This window comes from Beta vulgaris, chromosome 6, assembly GCF_026745355.1.
Source record: "Beta vulgaris subsp. vulgaris cultivar EL10 chromosome 6, EL10.2, whole genome shotgun sequence".
NCBI lineage: Eukaryota > Viridiplantae > Streptophyta > Magnoliopsida > Caryophyllales > Amaranthaceae > Beta > Beta vulgaris.
Genome location: NC_079207.1, coordinates 67,648,023 through 67,666,755, shown reverse-complemented (window position 1 = coordinate 67,666,755; position 18,733 = coordinate 67,648,023). Strand labels below are relative to the sequence as shown.

Genomic DNA, 18,733 nt, shown 5'->3' with positions numbered 1-18,733 from the left:
AGGTTTTTTTGGGGAAAAGAGGGGGGGGGGGGGTTGGAATACTTTACTATGCATAAATGCTAACTTACTTCCTTTTGGCGGCCATTAATTTTTCTTAAACTTTGTCAGGTTAAGTTCTCGATTGTCAGAGATTGTTTACCTTTGCCAGAGGTGGCTTTCAGAGATGCTATTAAAGAAAATTACTATGGTGGATCCAAGTTCAAGCAGGAGCTCAATGAGATGCAAGTAGGTTTTTGCTGAGACATCATGTATTCTTTACAGTTTACATTACAATAATCTAGTTTTGACTCGTGTCATGCACTGGAATATAGGTAAATAAGCTAGTTTCACTACTTCGTGATATTCGTCCTATCTCTGTACAACCACCGCCACGTGCATCTCCAGCCTTCCTGGATGCTGTGAGAGGTGTCTATGAAAAGTATGTGGTGCCAAGCCAGCAGATAACCAGGTGTTCCTTTCATAACCAATACTTTTATCTATGGTAGACCTTCATATAATACTTCCTTTATTCTGCAATAGTTTGAGTACTGCATTTCTTAGTCTTCTTTGATTACTTATCCATAATGATGGTGTATAAGAAAACTAAGGGGAAGTTGTGTAATTTCTTTGATTAATTGTAATAACTGGCACATGGCCTATTTTCTGGAAATGGAGTTTTTATTTATTTATATATATAATCTCGATTGAGGTTTTTCTATCTCATGCACGTGCCTTGTTGACAGACAGACATACATGCACCATGAAAGAAGTGTACCAGAAGTTCCACAAGTTGTGAATGCAAATAGCTATTATGGACAAAATCCAATGCCTTTCTCCAGTGTGTCTCTAGTATCACCTGCTGCGGCCCCCTCATCTTCTATGTTGTCTTCGTCCTTGGGAGCTTCCCATTGGGTTGCCATGGCTGCTGAAGCCTTGAATACAGAAGGCCAAACTTCCAATATCACGCTACCACTCAATGAACCAGGTGTCAGTTGTGACATGCCATACAACGGTTCTGATGTCAGTGGAGCACGCTACTATGATGGATATCAGGATCAAACACATCCCAGTTCTCATCAAGCACTACCGGTGAACACTGATCAAGGAGCCTACAACAGGCCCATCCATGCTTATGAGATGCAGCCATCCTCTGTGAGTAGCTATCATACTCAAATTCAAGGTCATTCAACTCTTCCTCAAACACCGACAGCTGGAAGCAGTGGCATTAGGGTTGAAAATACACATATGTATCACAACAGCACATATCATCCAGCCTCCATAAGTTCCGGCTATACCCATACTCAAGGTCATCTAGCTTTGCCTCAAACACAACCATCACTAAGCAGCAAAGTTGGTGCTGATAATCCATATCTCAATTACAGCGGTATAAACCCTGCGACCTTGGCTTATGATTATGGAAATCAAGGTTACTATAGTTGCCATCAGAATGCTGCTCCGACAACTGTACAGCAAGTCAATAATGCCCCTGCCGATGCATCTCAGATGCACCCAGCATATTGGCCTACTGCACCTCATCCTGGCTATATGACATAAAGACTCTTATTATCTCCATTTATAGTTCCAGGGACTAGTTCCATCCTGATAAAAGTTGTAGATAAAAGCAATGAACATAACGACTTGCCTGTTTTTATCGTTTGCTCGTGCCTGTTTCAAGGCTTTGGAGTTCGGAATATAGTTAGTGTGAGCCGAGAGATGATGGTAGTTAGCTATCTAGTTAGAATTGGTGTAATCATGTGGGTTTGCTACCTCATAGTTAGTGTGGTATTTGCTCCTAGACCAAAAATATGCACTTTCTCTCATTACATGAATGCGCGCCCTTATGCAACTTGGTTATAATTTCTTATGAATGTAGCATAACTCATTTCTCAAAAAAAAAACAAAAAACAAAAACAACTATGTTTCTAAATTTTCTAATGTAACATTGGTAAGAAGTTGTTAAATAATTCATCAATGGATCAAAAACTTGTATTGTTTTCAACTATTTTTTATGTCATCAGAAGATTCCTTCTGTTATAATTGCATATTAGAATCAAGGAAAGATTTCACGTGTTGATCTTGCAAGAAGAAAGGTCTCTTGGAAATTGGAAGTAGTAAATGGATTAATGGTATCAAATGTTTCCAATATACTCCTTAGTCCTTTCGTCCCATTTTCTAAAATCCGTATTTAACTTTGGGTGTCTCAAAATATTGTTCTCATTTCTCTTGTTTTTATTTTTGAATATCACTTTTTACTCTCTCTCTCTCTCCACCTTAAAACATGGGTTTTTCCTTCAATCTCATTGATTGGGTATAAAAAAAAACATTTTTTACTTTCTCTCCTCTTGTCACATGCTCGCCCATTTAATGTTCTAATTCTTTTATGACGTTAATTCCAAATAACACAACAACTCCCAATGCAAGTACATAATAATCATTATTTCCTTAATTCCCATGTCTAAAGTAAAACGGAAACTATAAAATAGGACGAAGGGAGTAGTAACTAGTATATAATTTTTAGTTTCACGGTAGAGAGACCCTTGACATTGGAAAAAAGTGCCATTTATCGAATTTTTAAGCGAACCTTTTTCAGGCTCATATACATATAATTAGATAGAGTAGATTAGATACGATGCAATCAGCAATTTTCAGCAGTGTGTGCGAGGTCAAACTGAGAAGCCAAAGCCTCACGAGTCAGACTGATTTAGGTAGCTATAGAGAAAAGCAACAACACAATAATGTAGGGCTTACCTCTTGTGTTGATGTAATTAATATTAAGAAATAAGATCATGAATTGTGTTTAAAGGATAGTAGTGATATGAGGAAAATGAGAGCTTTCTAAACAACTGTGAGACACAGAACACTTTTCCCTCGGGATTAGTTGCGGGAAAGGGATGATGTGCAACTTCGAGTTGTCTATTATATCCTTTATGTAAATGGCAAAGCCACTCGAGGAATTTCTGACACAAGTATTCAATTAGTACGTACCTGTGTAATATTGAATTGAAATCAAGAACAAAAGAAAAAAAAGACTAGGAAAGAGAGCAAATTCCCAAATGGGGTGGGTAACTAGTTCAATTTTGTGTGTCTACTGGCAGCCTATATATTGTTTCATCTCTTTTTGTTTCTACACACAAAGGGCCTCCTTTAAGAGAAGATTAACTTATCATTTCTGATGAAATTGTTCCAGCTGGAATACATATCTTTTCATACTGGATAAATAATGATGCTAAAAGCCTAATGTGAATACACTTTTCAATACTTAATCAAAATTTAGAGCAATTAGTGCTACAACCTTCAACTGGAATGTGATAATCATGCTCATCTTTGATGTCTAGACCTTGCAAGGACGGCTGCAATTCTGGACGAGGAAATAACAATTTGAGCCGGAATGCATCAGCTCCATTCAAGTAGTATCTGAAAAGCCTTTTCGCTCTAATAAACCCAAGGCGGCCGTATAATGCAAGAGCTCCTTTATTTGTGACTTCAGCCTCCAAAGTTACCTTCAAATTTTAAATAACAGTTTATCTTGAGCTACTAGTAGCAAAGCATATTCAGAGGCATAATTAAGTTGGAAGAGTTCTAAACACAGAAATGATAATATAACTTTTGCTATAATGTTCAGGCAAGGGGAAAAGGAGTGGTCAAAGATGAATAAGAGTAGACAAATAAATAATGAGACTTACTTGCTTAAGCGCTTTTGCTACTTGAGTTTCACTTACGTACCTTATCCTTAAATTCCTTGGAAATACCAAGGTTATCTTAATAATTCACAAAAGGATTGCTTTTAAACCAAACCACTTTAAAAGATCTGGGAATTGTTGGGCCTATACATTCTAATAATTACTCGAAAATTTACATACAAATCGTGTCATAATCAAATGTAATGCTAAAATGAAACAACTTCAATGCCAATCTAAATTCCATAGTCAAAATGTGGATTCACAACATTGTGAAGTTTCCACTAAATTTTGAGGAATGTTATGTAAAGATGTACATAGCAAACTACTTCAAACTTCAAAGTCCAACCTAAGGCACATAATACATCGGTTGTTGAGAAAGGAGAGAACAAGAGAAGAAGAAACTTGTTTCCTCTTCCAACAGAAACAGGCAATCTACACTGCATTAAATATCTTACTGCTATTCCAACTAGGTGTTGAGAGCTGAGTTGCCTGTGTAGCAATCATGATGCATCAACCCTTAATATTGACTAGTTTCAAGTATCAAGGTGGATAAGGAAAAGAGGTATTCCGTAAAAGAAACATGAGCTAATATATATCGAAACGGCAACTGGGATGCAGGTTTTTGAATGATGAACCACTTCCCAAAGACAAACCTATATGTTCTTGGCATCAGCTGGCAGCGGTTCTCTGTTTGCTCTGAATTCCTGCTGTTTGGCAGAATTTTATTCAACATCAGTAAGCAACTGCTGCTAAGAGGTGGTGGCATCCTAGCCCCAAGACTTCTATTGTACTCTTTGGCAGAAACTAGAAGGATGAACAGCCACTGGAGCACTAGAAATCCTTGGTCAAAGGCTAACAAGTGAGGATAGAAATATTGGTTGGTCTAGGACCTAGGCTAATCTGGCTCCATCACAAAGATGATCTATCAATGCCACAGATTTGTAGCAACTGTGTTCGTTAAGTTCACGTGCATCAAATATTTTGGATACCATGCTACTGATCTTCACTAGGGTTGATTTCTTGTCTATACAATCTTAACTGATCTGCACTTTTATAAACACTAACCTTAACTTTCTGAACTTCAGATATTTGTGAATTTAACTCCGGCAACATTTCTCGGCCCTTGTTTGATCTTATTGGAACTGAATTTAACTTATTACAATGAGCTTAACTTATCTTAACTTAATGGCTATGAACTTAACTTATCTTTTATTGGTAATGATTTGCTCATGAGTCATTACTTAGCTTTGACGGATGGGGGATTGGGGATAGTGTTGAGGGATTAACCTCTAGTTTTGACTAGATAGTTCTTGACTTAAATTATGATCCCCAGTTCCCCACCAAGAAAAGAGAGAGTACTATTTAATCAAAGTCTCCTTCTTTCAATTACAAGCTAACAAGATATCTAGCCATATAGCAACGATTGGTTGCACACTCATTCTAGCAAGAACAAAGAATGGTTATGTTACAAACAAGAAAGGATTAAATACCTCTTCACAACCAGATTCCATCATTGCCTTGATTGATCTTGTAACTAGTTCGGTGGCTGTCAAACCAAATGAAAAATAAATGCAATCAGTAAGGGAAAGATCTTGACATGTGTATTATCAATAAATGAGTATAACTGCTTTATCAAGCACCACCTCTAACATGTTCAAAATTCTTAAAAAGGAGACAAATCTTGAGAGTGGAAGGGATTAATCATACCCTGCAGTCTAATTGTAGAGCAGCAGGACTACCACTTCTCATGCTATCCTAATTCTGTGTCCTACATTGGTTACAGTTGAAACCTTTTTTAACAAACTACTACACCCATCACAAGATTTTAACTGCCCTACATGTCATCTGTTACCCACATTTCAGTATCTAGTGCAACCATTTCCAAATAGAAGTTACAAGACAATGATGGGAGTAACCTTTTACATACCAAATGTAATACCTAATAAATTTCAAATAATTGTCATGTCCAACCACCTTAAAGATAAAAGGAAATTATTTGATACTGAGATCACAGTCTCATTACCAATTTACCAAGACCAATTCGAAACAGCATTTGAAATCACGAAGAAAAATCCTCACACCTCTCCACACAAAGATTTTTATATAGGAATGTAAATGATATAACAGATCCTGCTGCGCAGAAGTTCATAAGAAGCATAAATTATCCACAAATTCACCGGTATGATGTTAACTGAACTTAACTACTTGGTCTGCGAACCCTTAAATAGAGTTATATGAAGAGCAATAGCAGGAAAATGTTTTCATTCATGCACCTTCTCTTTCTTTAAGCATTTAAGAGCCACAGTTTGTTCGCAACTGCATACAAATAGTGAAACACAAACAATAACAGAACTTCCAGCACCAAAATCGATTTCCAACATTGAGACTCACATCCTTGTTCGTCAAGTTCATAATTTGACATGAGACATCTTTAATCGACCATATATATATATATATATATATAATGTAGCAAAAACCAAGCTGCATAACATTATAATACTCCATACTTTTCAGTTCATCTCAAGTACCGTGTCGGATCCTCAACATTCCAACATGGGCATGGATTCTTTAACCGTTCATTTTGGGCCAAAATCATGGAAAATTTTCATGAGTCAGAAGTTGGACACCACCCAATGTCCGATACGAGTGACATAGGTATTATTACTTAGCTCAACTATCCACAGTTTCCACTTGTTCATTGATCATCAACACTATCTAGTCATAAAAGGGGGATTCTTCTATCAACTTCATATCCATATACCCGACAAAGGTACTTCGAACTTCAAAGCACTATATGTAAAAACCAACCGCATAGCAACTAAATCCATATCAAACAAACATTCAACCATGGTCAGCCCAATTTTAAACTCTTACAATAAATTCATCCCAAATAAAACTAATGCAACAATATTCAACAACAACAAAGCCTAAACAAAAAGTCAGGAAGTAAGACGAAATAAAACATAAGGAACAAGAAAACGAGGACCGCGAATATAAAGCAAAATCCAAAATTACCAATGCCATGGCCTCTGTAAGGCTTAATGACAACAAGCATAGCAATGTAGCCTCTAAATGTATGACGATGTTCACCCATCTTACACACTACTGTTCCAATACATCTTCCTCTATGAAACGCCTGAAATCACCCAAAAGAACAAAAAAGACACACATATATCAACAAAAACCCATAAAGTTAGAGACACATATATCAACAAAAGCAAAACCCATAAATTTAGAGACATATTTATCAACAGAAAACAAAAACCAACAAATTTGGAGACATATTCATCAACAAAAAAACAACCCACAAAATTAGAGACATATTTATGAACAAAAAAAAAAGAAAAGCCCATATATTTAGAGACATATTTATCAACAGAAAACAAAAACCCACAAATTTGGAGACATATTTATCAATAAAAAAACAACAACCCACAAAATTAGAGACATATTTATGAACAAAAAATAGAAAAGCCCATAAATTTAAAGACATATTCATCAACAAAAAAAAAAAGGGAAGAAGAGACAAACAAGGAAGCAGAGCTGAGGCCAAAGGTAGACGAAGTAACGGTAAGTAAAGATGGAGTAGGGTTCACTGAGCTCGAGATCAACAAGACCCATGATTAATGGGAGGTGATGTTCACCTCCATAACTCAAGAATTCTATTTCAGATGGATCAAATTCTGCTTTTTCTCCTTCTTCTTCTTCCTTTCTTCCTTCCATTCTCACTTTCTCTCTCCTCCGCTGCTGCTGCCGGTACGACGGTGGCGCTCGCTGGCTGGAGACTAAGGACTGGGAATGGATGGAATGTTTCTAAAGAAAAATTCATAAAGGTGTGTTTTTTCTATTTAAGAGTCAAAAATTGCAAAAAGTGTATCATTAGATTCATATTATTATTATTTTAATTTTCATAGTTTTTTTAAATATTTATTTATCAATATTTTCGTAGTTTTTTTATACTTAATAAGTTTTTCGAAGTTTATATTACTTGTAATATTGACTTTTTTTTCTCGTTAATTATAATATGAGTATTTTTTTAGTTTTTCTTATTGCCGTCATCGTTGTGCACATTTCAATGTTCCAAGTATTAAAGAAGAAAGTATGTCTATATTGATTTTTTAATATTGTACGAGCTTTAATACAAATACTAAATAATATAGATTGGATCAGGTAATGAGATGGTAGTGTCAAGCGAGCCAGCGAGATCACATGAAGTTTGAAGTGGGGTAACGACAACCTGCAATTTGAAGTTGAGGTAGTTTGACATAATCGTGATAACGAATGACCTATTTCGAGATTAGGGTTAAGCCACACTTTTTTTTTATTTGTTCCTAGACTTGAAGAATTCAAGTTGGTTAATCTTTAGCCTTACCAATGTCTAAAATTAAAGAAAACTAAATAGAATATAAACCCTAAAAATCAAGATCCATAAAAATGTCAATTTTATGTCAAGTTGTCATTTTCTCTACAAATTCAAGCTTTTTGATTGAATATAGCACCCAAGTTAGAGATGACAGTTATACATGGGTAAATGTATTATCCATCCACCTGTCGCGACCTGCCGCGAATAAATGAGTTATCACTTGTGATGAAGCTGGTGACAGGCGGGTGATGAATGGATTTGGTGGTGGGTTGGGTCGGATATGGATGATATTTTTTGTGCTCATCACCCGCCCTATTATTCATCCATTAACATATCCGCCCACCTACATATATATATATATTATAAAATATAATATAATATTTTTTAAAAAAATGTTTTTACCACGCGTCGTTTAAGGTAATTAAAAAACTTTTTTTAAGGGATAAAAAAATATACTTATATGAGACTAGATTGATTTTTTCATATATTGATTTCTTTAAAATTGTAGTCTAAAAAATAGTTTGTGCTCCTAGTATCCCTCGTTTTCCACCCGCCCCACCCACGGGTGATGGGTGGAGCGGATATGAGTGAAATTTTTGGCGGGTGATGGATGGTATGAATGGAGTTTTGGGTCGCAGGTGATTGAGCGGATGGAGCTCCACACGATCCATCTCCGATCCATTGTCATCCCTACCCCAAGTAGAACTGTTTATAAATCAGACAGACATACGAAATCTTATAATAAGTCGCATGCTGCTCACGACCACCATCTTTAAATTTTCAAGCACAACAAGTCGACCCATTCACTTTTAAGCTTAGCCAAGAATAAAAAAAAGCCCTTAATAAAAAATCAACCAACAACACGTGAAACAAATATAACTTAAGCCTCTCTTTAAAAAAAATTGGACACAATCCCAACCTGCCATAATTTCACAATACCCGGTCACCCAACCCAACCCAACCCAACCCATGCCGACTCTAATAAGTCCCTAATAAAATCTCATTTCACTACACAAAACAAAAACAACCCATTTTCTTAAAAAAGGAAGTGTAAAAACTATTTTGTTACACTCAAATTTAAAAAGGGTAACATCTATTTTGTAGAGGTGATATTGGGTCTGGTCGGGCCGGGCCAAAATTCAGGCCAATTTTTGTGCGCAAAACCCGTTATTTCAAGTCAAAATGAACGGGTTTTTGGGATCAAAATCGGGGCCGACCAAAAAGATACTATAAAGTCATTTTTGACTTTCCAAAAGCTCGACCCAAATAAAAAATTGGGCCATGCCCGACCACGGGCCAAAATTTCTGCTCAAATCGAGTTGGGTCGGGTCGGGCCCGCGAACTGGGCTAAGTTGATCAACTCTACTATTTTGTTACGGAGGAAGTAATACCTAGAGGTGGCCGGTGGGCATGGCCCGACCCGACCTGACACGATTTGGGCTCGGCTCGATCCGACCTGTTGTTCGCGGGCCTGTCACGATCAAGAAATTTTATTTCAGGCCCGCACCAGCACGAGCCCGCCTAGATGACCCGTGGGCCGAATGCTCATTTTCTTTGTTTTTTTAGCCTAAAATTGTAAAAAAAAAATGCAAAAAAAACAACATTAAACACGGGCCAGTGGCGGGCCTTGAACAAAATCTGAAAATTTCAGGCCTGACCCGACACGGTCCACCACTCAAGGACTCGGTCCCGATCCGGCCCGCCATTTTCCTAACCCCGTGGTGGAGTCCGTGAACAGGCCCGGCCCGGCTCGACCGATACCCAAGTCGAGTAATACCCAAATGACCCCCTCACACTTTGTAATTTTTGAGATTTTTGATCCCCTCCAAATCTCCAACTCCTCCCAATCTTTCGCAAGTCCAACTCCAAGCGTGTATTTTTAGTTACCAATCAATCAATTTTCCCTTTCTCCTTCGTACGAACCTCATTTCTCCTTCTCTTTCTCTCTCCTCTTCAAGGAGCAAAAATCCCCAAATCGAAAAATCCAAATCTTCTGCGCTTCCAAGATGATGAGAGTGGCGGCAAGGCGACTCTCTTCTCTCTCCTCCTCTTCATGGCGTCCCACCGCTTCTTCTTCCACCGTCTTCTATAAACCTCCTTCTTCTCGCGATGAGGAGCCTCGATCATCCGCCATGTCTGATTACTTCAGATTAGCACCTCATTTCTACTCTCACCATCGAGGTTAGGGTTTCCTATCGATTTAGGTTTCAAAATATTTAATCGTTTTTATTGTTGTGTTGTTATGTTGTTGTTTTCATCTAATTATTAGGGTTTCGTTGATTTCTGAGATTGTTTTGTTAGATTTCGATCTTATGTTTCCGTTGTTGCGTGTTCGTATTTTCAAAGGAAGGATCTAGGAAAAGTTGTGTTTTTTTGGTTGGTTTGATTTGTTTTCATCGATTCGAGGTTTTTTTTGTGTGTTTTTGTTTTGATTGAACAGTGAATTTATTGTAATTTTGTTTTTAGGGTTAGTCGTTTTGAATTGTTGGAGTCTGCAATGGAGATGGAAGTTTTAGATGAAGATGTGTTTTGGTAGACTGTTAAGGAAGATTGGATATGATTAACTCGATTGTTTAAGAAGCTTTTTTTTCCCCTGTTTTTGTGGTTGATTATTGGTATGATTGTTTGGGCTGAAAAGTTCTTTTTGGATGAGCTATAAGGGTAATTATTAGAGTCTGAATTGTTGCTTAAATAAGTTGTTTTGGGGGGAACTTAGTAGTTTCGTTTCTTCCCTATATTGCGATTTTCATAATTTAATTCATGCATGATAGTTTTGTTTCCTGTTATGTTTGTGGTACTTTGAGTTCGTTTTGGCAGCTTATGGATTTGTGAGTAAAGATGCTTGGTATTATGATCCTGTAAGTTATAGTTCACCTATGAGTTGTTACCGGTGTCCGAATAACCTTGAGGGTTGGAGATGTGGAGGAGACTGGAGAGGTGTGACTTTATAAGATAGTGTTAAGAGATCAAATAATGTATGAATTATAATATATATCCCCACTTGCTCTGTCTCAGGTCCTAAACTTCAATTTTCTCCCAAAAGGATTTAGTCAGATATTCTAGGAGATGCTTCTTCCAAAACCTGGAAGAAGCTTTACGTTTGCAACATCCTCACCTCTGTTACACTGTTGAAGAAATTTTGAAGTTTGTCCGATTATGATACTCCATAGTTCATACATTTTTCAGTTTCCAGATTCTTTTGTACAGAGAAAAAATATGGGTAGTAATTGAACTTTGGGAGAAAATTTTAATTATACATAGATTTAGTGTATGAAAGCTTGAACTATGCCTTAGTACCATCACATCTTAGTGCAATTGTTGAAAAAATAATTAATTTAGATAAAAATTATAGTAGACGCTTCTTCCAAAACTTTGATGGAGATTTAAGTTTGCAGAATTCCTTTTCACACTGTTAAAGAAATTTTGAATCTTGTGCCATTTTGATACTCCATATTTTCTTTTTAATCTCCTGACTTTTTTTTTTCTATTTACAGAAAACAAGATGGTTAGCCATAGAACTTATAGAAAACAAGTCTTTTGAAATTTTAAGTGCATGTGTGAAAGCTTGAACTATGCCTTACTACTATCTCATTGCAGTATTGTTGACAATAATATTAGCCTATGAGGGAGGCTATTTTAGAAAGTAACATGGATTTTGCTTGTCTTGGTACATCTGCTGAATCTTATTTGCTGTCATATTGCTGGCTTGTTTGTGTTTTCTGCAACGATGCTTGACAAATAATGTGCTATATGTTGGTTGGGTATCAATATTAGAGAGGCGGCTATGTTAGTATTCATAAATCATATTTGTGCGTTCTGTATTTATCTCTTTTTGAGCAATTATATTGGTGATTCGAATGTCTCTATGAGCTTCAGTGAAGGGCAATGTGTCTTGCTGTATCTGGTTTTGTAATATTATTCACTTTTGTAATAGTTTGTGCAAATAGCATTTTTCTTTATGTACTATACTCCACTTTGTACTTCTTTTCGTAAACCAGGTCTATATAATCTTTCATAGTTCAAAGTAGTGTTCCTTGACTCCCATCTATTACTATATTATCTTAGTAGTACTCTCCATGTCCTGGCTTTGGATTAAATGCTTAGCAGGCTGAACTTATTAGCGGTAAATTATTGATCTACTGGACTTTGATTGTTTATTGCAGGATTTGCCACTGAGCATCTCATCCCTAAAGCTGAACATGGAATCATCCCTGATGTTCCAGCAACTGTGGCTGCTATTAAGAACCCCTCATCAAAAATAACTTATGATGAATACAATCATGAACGATATCCACCTGGTGATCCCAGCAAGAGAGCATTTGCTTACTTTGTTCTCACTGGTGGAAGATTCGTCTATGCTTCCCTTATTCGTCTGCTTGTCCTTAAGTTTGTGCTGAGTATGTCCGCCAGTAAGGATGTCCTTGCACTGGCATCACTTGAGGTTGATCTCTCTAGCATTGAGCCCGGCACTACTGTGACCGTGAAGTGGCGTGGAAAGCCCGTGTTCATCAGGCGCCGAACTGACGATGACATTAAGCTGGCAAACAGTGTTGATCTTGAATCCCTCCGTGACCCTCAGAAGGACGAAGAAAGAGTTAAGAACCCTGAATGGCTTATTGTGATTGGTGTTTGCACTCATCTGGGTTGCATTCCTTTGCCAAATGCTGGGGACTTTGGTGGATGGTTTTGCCCTTGCCATGGTTCTCACTATGACATCTCCGGTAGAATCCGCAAGGGTCCTGCACCGTACAATCTTGAGGTACCCACTTACTCTTTCATGGAAGACAACAAGTTGCTAATTGGTTAAGGAAAGATGACGGGGCCTTTTTCCCAGCGACAATGGCGATATCTAGACTATTCTTTTTTTTGGTTCTCTAGTTGTGAAACTTGGATTTCAGAAATTTTCTGAGACTGCCAGATAAATTTATTTCGCTTCCTAAGCATAACAAGAAATGCTTGTGTAATTTTGATTTTGTAACTTTAACTGGTGGAGTTGGTGTTATCATTGTGAAAATAATTTGCTGGGCGTTTGGCTTAGTATGAATTTTTGTTGCCATTGGTAATAGTTATCCATTGGCCTCTATACAACACACTGTACTCGTGGTATTATATTTATAGCTTTATCTTGTTAGCTTAACCAAGGTTGCTTGAAAGTTGTATAAAGCTACAGGTTCGAATCTTGCCGATAGGGTCCTTGGGGTGAGCTTCCGCCCCCCCCCCCCCCACCCACAACCCAATTAAAAAAAACTAACGGGGATGATTTCTGAAGCTAGAATAGTTTAACAAGTGAAGAGGGATGATAAATCGCTAACAGTCTCACATGAACAGTACTGTTAAATTGGTAGTCGGAGTAGCGACTGTACTGTTTATGTGTCTTTTGTGAAGGCAGAGGCTGCCCACTCCAATGTCTTAGATCTATCATCCCTCAACAAGTATAAGGTATCCTGTCATCCTGATCAGTTGGATCTTTACTCTTGCCAAAATAGAAAAGAAGCTTTTAACAATCTGCACAAATTCTGATGGGAAGGATACTTTGGAATATAAAGCATGTGGCTATGTATTTACATCTCAACAACCGATCCGTTTGCAGCAAAAACTCTCTCCAGAAAAATACAAGGAACAAGAATTTTACATAAAGAGTGTAAAAAGAATGTGTGAGGATGCCATTTGATTCTTTGTAGTATGTCATCATCTTTCTAAAATACCCTTAACATATACCATTCCCTTTTCATTTAGCTGTAGTTCCTTCCTCATTTGCTCTACTTGCTGATCATCTCCTTGAACTACAATGTCAGACAGTGCTCCATTTTCTCCAACAATCATTTTGATCTTGATTTGTTCCTTTCTCGTCGCTAGTTTCCAGTAATATGCTCCCCTGTTTTGGCAACAATGTGAAAGAGAAATGATGAGTCCATTTATGTATAAGATCAGAACCATATGATTCACCCATTGTTTTGATTAGTCTCAGTATGAAAAACTATAGTTCTTTCATCTTATTATTTTCCCTTCTATATTTGGATGAGGTTTCTTTTCTAGATACTTCTAGGATTATTCTTTCATTTCAATAATAGAAAAGTAAGATAAGTTATGATCAATATACGGGGTTTCCAAGTGAAAAGAGCCGACATCTAAGTGTCACATTTAGCTTCTATAAGCTTACAAATATCAAAGTACTTGTGACCCCCAGGACTGGGGATTTGGTTTCTCTTTAATTCTGTAGGAAGTGAAATTTCCAGTTCTTAATACTTCCTCTGTTTCGTTTTAAATGTAACAAAGGGGTATTATTTGTGAGATATAAAATATTCCTTTGTTGTATTTAAAACAAAACGGAGGAAGTAGTTAATACAACAACCATATTTGCATGATTCTCGAGATTAAATGATCCATCAATTTTAAGGAAGGTGTATCGATTATCACCCATCGGATGAAAAATAAGTAATAGAAGGGGAAGCAAGACTTACGACAAAGGACTAAGGGCAGTGATCCAAAACCAATTGTTGCCCACATCAGGAAACGTAATTGTGAGCACAAGAGCAACACTTGCTAGGCTTATGCAGGTGCAGAATATCAACAATGCTGCTTGCCCTCTATTTGGTACCATCATTCCTTCAAAACTGCACATGATTCCATTGGAGTATTTAGGTTGATAAGTCTTAATTAAGTAAATCTCTTGTTTTCTTTCTACAATTTGAGCATACAATATACTTTCCAAATTTCTTTTGTAGATAAATTAACAAGTACTCAATACTCATGTTATTTAACAAAAGTATTCACCTTTTAAGATGTCATCTTTTAATTTCGGTTTGATTATATGAATTTAAGCAAAAAATTGAGCTTACTTGTCATTTTAGTCTTGTTTGGCAAATACAAGCCCTAACTTCTCTACTCGACAATCAATTTATGTTAAATTTATCATTTAAACAAGTGCTTCGGCTAGCTTATCATTTGAGGTTACTTATCAATTTCAACTCGATACAATTTTTTTTTAGGCTACCTAGTTTACCAATTTAGTTTTTCAACCACCTTATTGATCCAACTTTTAGTGTCCAACCATCTTTAACCAACTTTTTTCCGTAGATTTCAACTAGGGGTGAGCATAACCGGGTACCCAGTAGAATTTTATAGACCCGGATCCATTGGGTATTGAAAATCTGGGATTGAAATTGGTCCAACCGGGTCCTAAATTTTTGGACCCAGACCCGAAACCGGTGGGTACCAGGTCCAGAACTGAGTACCCAGTTGTAAGTTTAACAACATATTAAGACGGGTCAATTGAGCTATGAATTTTTTTTTTTAAATAAATGGGCCTAAAGGCCAACTAAATACTAACTTTTTACTTAACAACTATTATCATATTACTAATTCTATTTGAGTATATGAAAAAAAACCAATTCTAAGTACTGGGTACCCGAACCTATATCTGTCCCAACCGGGTACCCAGACTCGGAACCGGTCAAACCGGGTACACACCAAGTACTGGGTCCAAAAAATACTACCCAGAATTGGAACCAGATGCAACCGGGTCCAGTTTTTTGGACCCAGACTCGGACCCAGTTGGACCGAGTCTGGATCCATACCCAACAGGTCCATGCCGGGTCTGTGTCCGGGTCTAGGTCTAGGTACTCGGAATTTCTGCTCACCCCTAATTTCAACTACTCATTGCAAGTTTTGCCAAACAAGCCTAAATCGTTTAAGTTACATCTTTTTTAAACCCTCCAAGTACTATGTGAGCTACCATATTACTAATTTTAAACTACTTATCAATTTGACAATTTCAACTAGCTTTGCCGAATTATAAAATTAACAAGTCATACGATCATCCTTCTGGTACCAAATTACGACACTAGTATTTTGACTATTTAATAGACAAAGCGTAAGCATATAAACTAAGAAAAGAAAGGCTAAACGAAAAACGGTTTTCTAGTGAACAAGAGACATGAACAAACATATGTACAACTCACACCAAGTAAATTTACCAAAGTAGACAATAAGCAAAAGTGTTCTCCATTTGACCATACTATTAAACTAAAAAGTACTATGAACATAATATTATTGTGATCAATGTAGTCCACAGAAAAAGAAAAAGAAAAAGCTTACGTAATTGTTTCTCCTTTATCAGATACCACAAAATTGTTACGAGTGAAGAAAGATAAGATTTCCCCTGCAACCTGATTTGGGGCCTTCTTTATTTCATCTCCTTGCACAAATGTCTTTTGCACAATCTAAATTTCACACCAAAAAATCAAAATTTAAGAAACCACCAATATCTTAGTGCAAATTTTTCAAGAACACCAAAGTCTTAGGGGTCAGCTAATAATGTACCAACTCAACTAAAAGTTTAAGCTGATAGTTAAAGTCCGAGGAATAGTTTTACCTTAGATTTGACAGAGCGTTTAATGAGAGACCAGAGGCCAGGAACAGATATGACAAAAAGACCCAAAGAAGTATAGTAACTAGCAACAGAATAGCCAACAGTTTCAGTTTCTGCCATTAAAAAAAGAGAAGAAGGATTTTCATGAAGATTATGAGCTAATTCTGATGCTAATTGGGAGGAGAGTAGAAGTTGTTCAGAAACTGATAATCTTACTAATACTGCTCTTTTGGGTTTTGAAATCATTGTTGTGGTTGTTGTTGTTGTTCCAAGGTGATGAAATTCTCTGGTTTTGTAGTTAGATATTGAGGAGAAAGATGACAATGGAGGTGAAGGAGATACAAGAATAGCTGCCATTTTTGCACAAGTGATGAGAATTGAGGGGATAACACAAGTTTAATGTGGACTGTGTAATGAGAAGAAGAAGGGACTTAATGGAGTATTTATTTACTAGGAAAAACATAAAGGAGAAAATTTGCGATTTACCAAGCCCCTGGCCTAGTGGTTGGGATTGTGCGAAGGGGTGTCAAAAACAGACCCGGTCCGGGTATTTACCCGTATTTGATTTGTTCAGATCCGACATAATTAGATTTTCAGTTCATTCCATTCCGATCTGAAATCAATCCAACCTAGTTATACTCAAGCATATCATAACCCAACCCATTATGTTTCTGATTTAAACTTAATCCGAACTCAGTCCGATATGAAATTCAAAATTTAACCCCAATATGCATCTGACCCAAAGTCAACCGACCTAAGTAGACCCGAGAAAACCTATTTAGGTCCAACTAATTGTAACCCGACCTATGTAAATCCAACCCATTACCGATCCGACGTTGTCAACCATATATGTTTGTTCATAACTTTAATTCATGTACTTATAAATACTTTTATATAAGATATTTAAAAATTATTATTAATAAAATATATGGATGTATTTGATAATAGGCTATACTTAACATTGGTTAAGTTTATTAACTTATCATTTATGTATTTTTCGCGTTGTCGCATATACAGATTTTCGTGTGCCGACCCGAAATTCGATAGATATCGAAAATGACTAGAAGAAAAGAACGAAGTTAAACTTATAATGAACCATTCCATCTCCACCCGATTTCGACTTGAGCTTACCCAAGTCCATCCAAACTCGATATGAGCCGATCCAAGCTCACCAGAATCCAACTTGATCTGCACAAACCCATTTAGAAACTGTCTTATGTCCATTCAAAAAATCGGTTAGAATCGAGCCGAAATGGTACAACCCATACTAATCCGCACCCGAATATATTATTTTTGCATTTCCATTAATGTTGTCTACTGCCACCATATAATCTGAGAGAATTATAAAATCATTACAGTCCCTTCTCTTAATCATTTATTTCAAAGTTTTTGTGATAGCTATGATTTTCGAGATTAACATCATTACTCACAATGTTCCCACAGATTCCTTCAATATATTTACCTGATTTAATTTTGGAGGTGTGATAGGCGTCTCATATATAGTGAGATGCCAAAATGACATCTAACAAAAAATCGGTACCAAAGTTAAGTCAAAGTGGTACCAAAATAGAGTCATTTGGTAGCAAAATGTAGCCATAGTACCAAACTGAAATTTGGTACCAAAATAAAGTTGGTACCAAAATAAAATTGGTACCAAAGTACTCTATTTTGGTACCACTTTAACTTAGTTTTGGTATCAAAAATTTTGTGAGATGCCAATGAGTTGAAAATACTCTCTTTTTTTTGCAAACAACCCCATTCCTACATGGCAACCAAAATGATAGAAAAAAGCATTCATTATACCCCCTCTGTTTTTTTAATTTGCTGCATTGTTGTGCACAATTTTCAAGGCATTTTTTAACCATTAATATTTCTTATTTCGTTTAAGTGAAAATTCTAAAAATTTGATATTATGAATCTACACGTCGAAACAAATCTAACAAGACCACACATAACTATATTTTTACTTATAAAATAATCAAAATAACGGCCAAAATTAATAACTTCATTCCCAAAACAACAATATAGCAAATAAAAAAAGTGAAAGGAGTAATAGTAAAGTATCTGAACCTTTATTTTTTTATACATTTTACTCATTCGGCCGATTTTTTTTTAAAAAAAATCAGTTTTTTCACCAAGTACTCATGAGGTTTCTTAATATTCACCAGTTACCCTTGCATTTTCCAAAATTCACCTGATGCCCCTGACGTTTTGAAAAATACTTAAAATACTCTTAATGATCGTCAACTCCATAAGTTATTAAGGATATATCAACCAAATTAACCCTAACTAACCTAATTAATACTAATTAATCTTAATTAACTCTAATTAAACTTAATT

At 36.4% G+C, this 18,733-nt stretch overlaps 4 protein-coding genes across 6 annotated transcripts in view; 2 read left to right on the top strand and 2 right to left on the bottom strand.

The window, feature by feature from the left end:
* Positions 1 to 1,825, top strand: part of LOC104897663 (hypothetical protein) — a 5,560-nt gene extending 3,735 nt beyond the window's left edge. For all 3 annotated transcript variants that reach the window (XM_048646411.2, XM_048646412.2, XM_048646410.2), the window contains 3 exons: positions 109 to 225; positions 312 to 448; positions 723 to 1,825. In XM_048646411.2, coding sequence (XP_048502368.1) covers positions 109 to 225; positions 312 to 448; positions 723 to 1,533 — 1,065 coding nt within the window. In that variant the 3' untranslated portion in view covers positions 1,534 to 1,825. The remainder of the gene's footprint in view (positions 1 to 108; positions 226 to 311; positions 449 to 722) is intronic.
* Positions 1,826 to 3,009: 1,184 nt separating this feature from the next.
* On the bottom strand, positions 3,010 to 7,495 carry LOC104897662 (N-alpha-acetyltransferase MAK3). The gene is made up of 4 exons (XM_010684600.4): positions 7,191 to 7,495; positions 6,675 to 6,795; positions 5,150 to 5,205; positions 3,010 to 3,479 (listed from the first exon to the last, which is right to left on the bottom strand). The coding sequence occupies exons 1-4, from the start codon at positions 7,380 to 7,382 to the stop codon at positions 3,243 to 3,245; spliced, it is 606 nt and encodes a 201-aa protein (XP_010682902.1). The 5' UTR covers positions 7,383 to 7,495; the 3' UTR covers positions 3,010 to 3,242.
* Positions 7,496 to 9,841: 2,346 nt separating this feature from the next.
* LOC104897661 (cytochrome b-c1 complex subunit Rieske-4, mitochondrial) lies at positions 9,842 to 13,139 on the top strand. The gene is made up of 2 exons (XM_010684599.4): positions 9,842 to 10,203; positions 12,186 to 13,139. Exons 1-2 carry the CDS (start codon positions 10,029 to 10,031, stop codon positions 12,827 to 12,829), a joined length of 819 nt encoding a protein of 272 aa, XP_010682901.2. The 5' UTR covers positions 9,842 to 10,028; the 3' UTR covers positions 12,830 to 13,139.
* A 397-nt stretch (positions 13,140 to 13,536) lies between these two features.
* LOC104897660 (hypothetical protein) lies at positions 13,537 to 16,833 on the bottom strand. The gene is made up of 4 exons (XM_010684598.4): positions 16,397 to 16,833; positions 16,120 to 16,244; positions 14,484 to 14,636; positions 13,537 to 13,897 (listed from the first exon to the last, which is right to left on the bottom strand). Exons 1-4 carry the CDS (start codon positions 16,748 to 16,750, stop codon positions 13,711 to 13,713), a joined length of 819 nt encoding a protein of 272 aa, XP_010682900.2. The 5' UTR covers positions 16,751 to 16,833; the 3' UTR covers positions 13,537 to 13,710.
* Positions 16,834 to 18,733: the final 1,900 nt, after the last annotated feature.

Coding starts and splice junctions, on each gene's coding strand:
- LOC104897662 (XM_010684600.4), bottom strand. CDS start 7,382: ATGGAAGGAAGAAAGGAAGAAGAAGAAGGAGAAAAAGCAGAATTTGAT. Junction 6,796..7,190: donor GGCCTCAGCTCTGCTTCCTT/GTTTGTCTCTTC, acceptor GGGTGATTTCAG/GCGTTTCATAGAGGAAGATG. Junction 5,206..6,674: donor TTACAGAGGCCATGGCATTG/GTAATTTTGGAT, acceptor TTGGTTTGACAG/CCACCGAACTAGTTACAAGA.
- LOC104897661 (XM_010684599.4), top strand. CDS start 10,029: ATGATGAGAGTGGCGGCAAGGCGACTCTCTTCTCTCTCCTCCTCTTCA. Junction 10,204..12,185: donor TTTCTACTCTCACCATCGAG/GTTAGGGTTTCC, acceptor TGTTTATTGCAG/GATTTGCCACTGAGCATCTC.
- LOC104897660 (XM_010684598.4), bottom strand. CDS start 16,750: ATGGCAGCTATTCTTGTATCTCCTTCACCTCCATTGTCATCTTTCTCC. Junction 14,637..16,119: donor GATAAAGGAGAAACAATTAC/GTAAGCTTTTTC, acceptor AATCATGTGCAG/TTTTGAAGGAATGATGGTAC. Junction 13,898..14,483: donor ACTGCCCTTAGTCCTTTGTC/GTAAGTCTTGCT, acceptor TTGCCAAAACAG/GGGAGCATATTACTGGAAAC.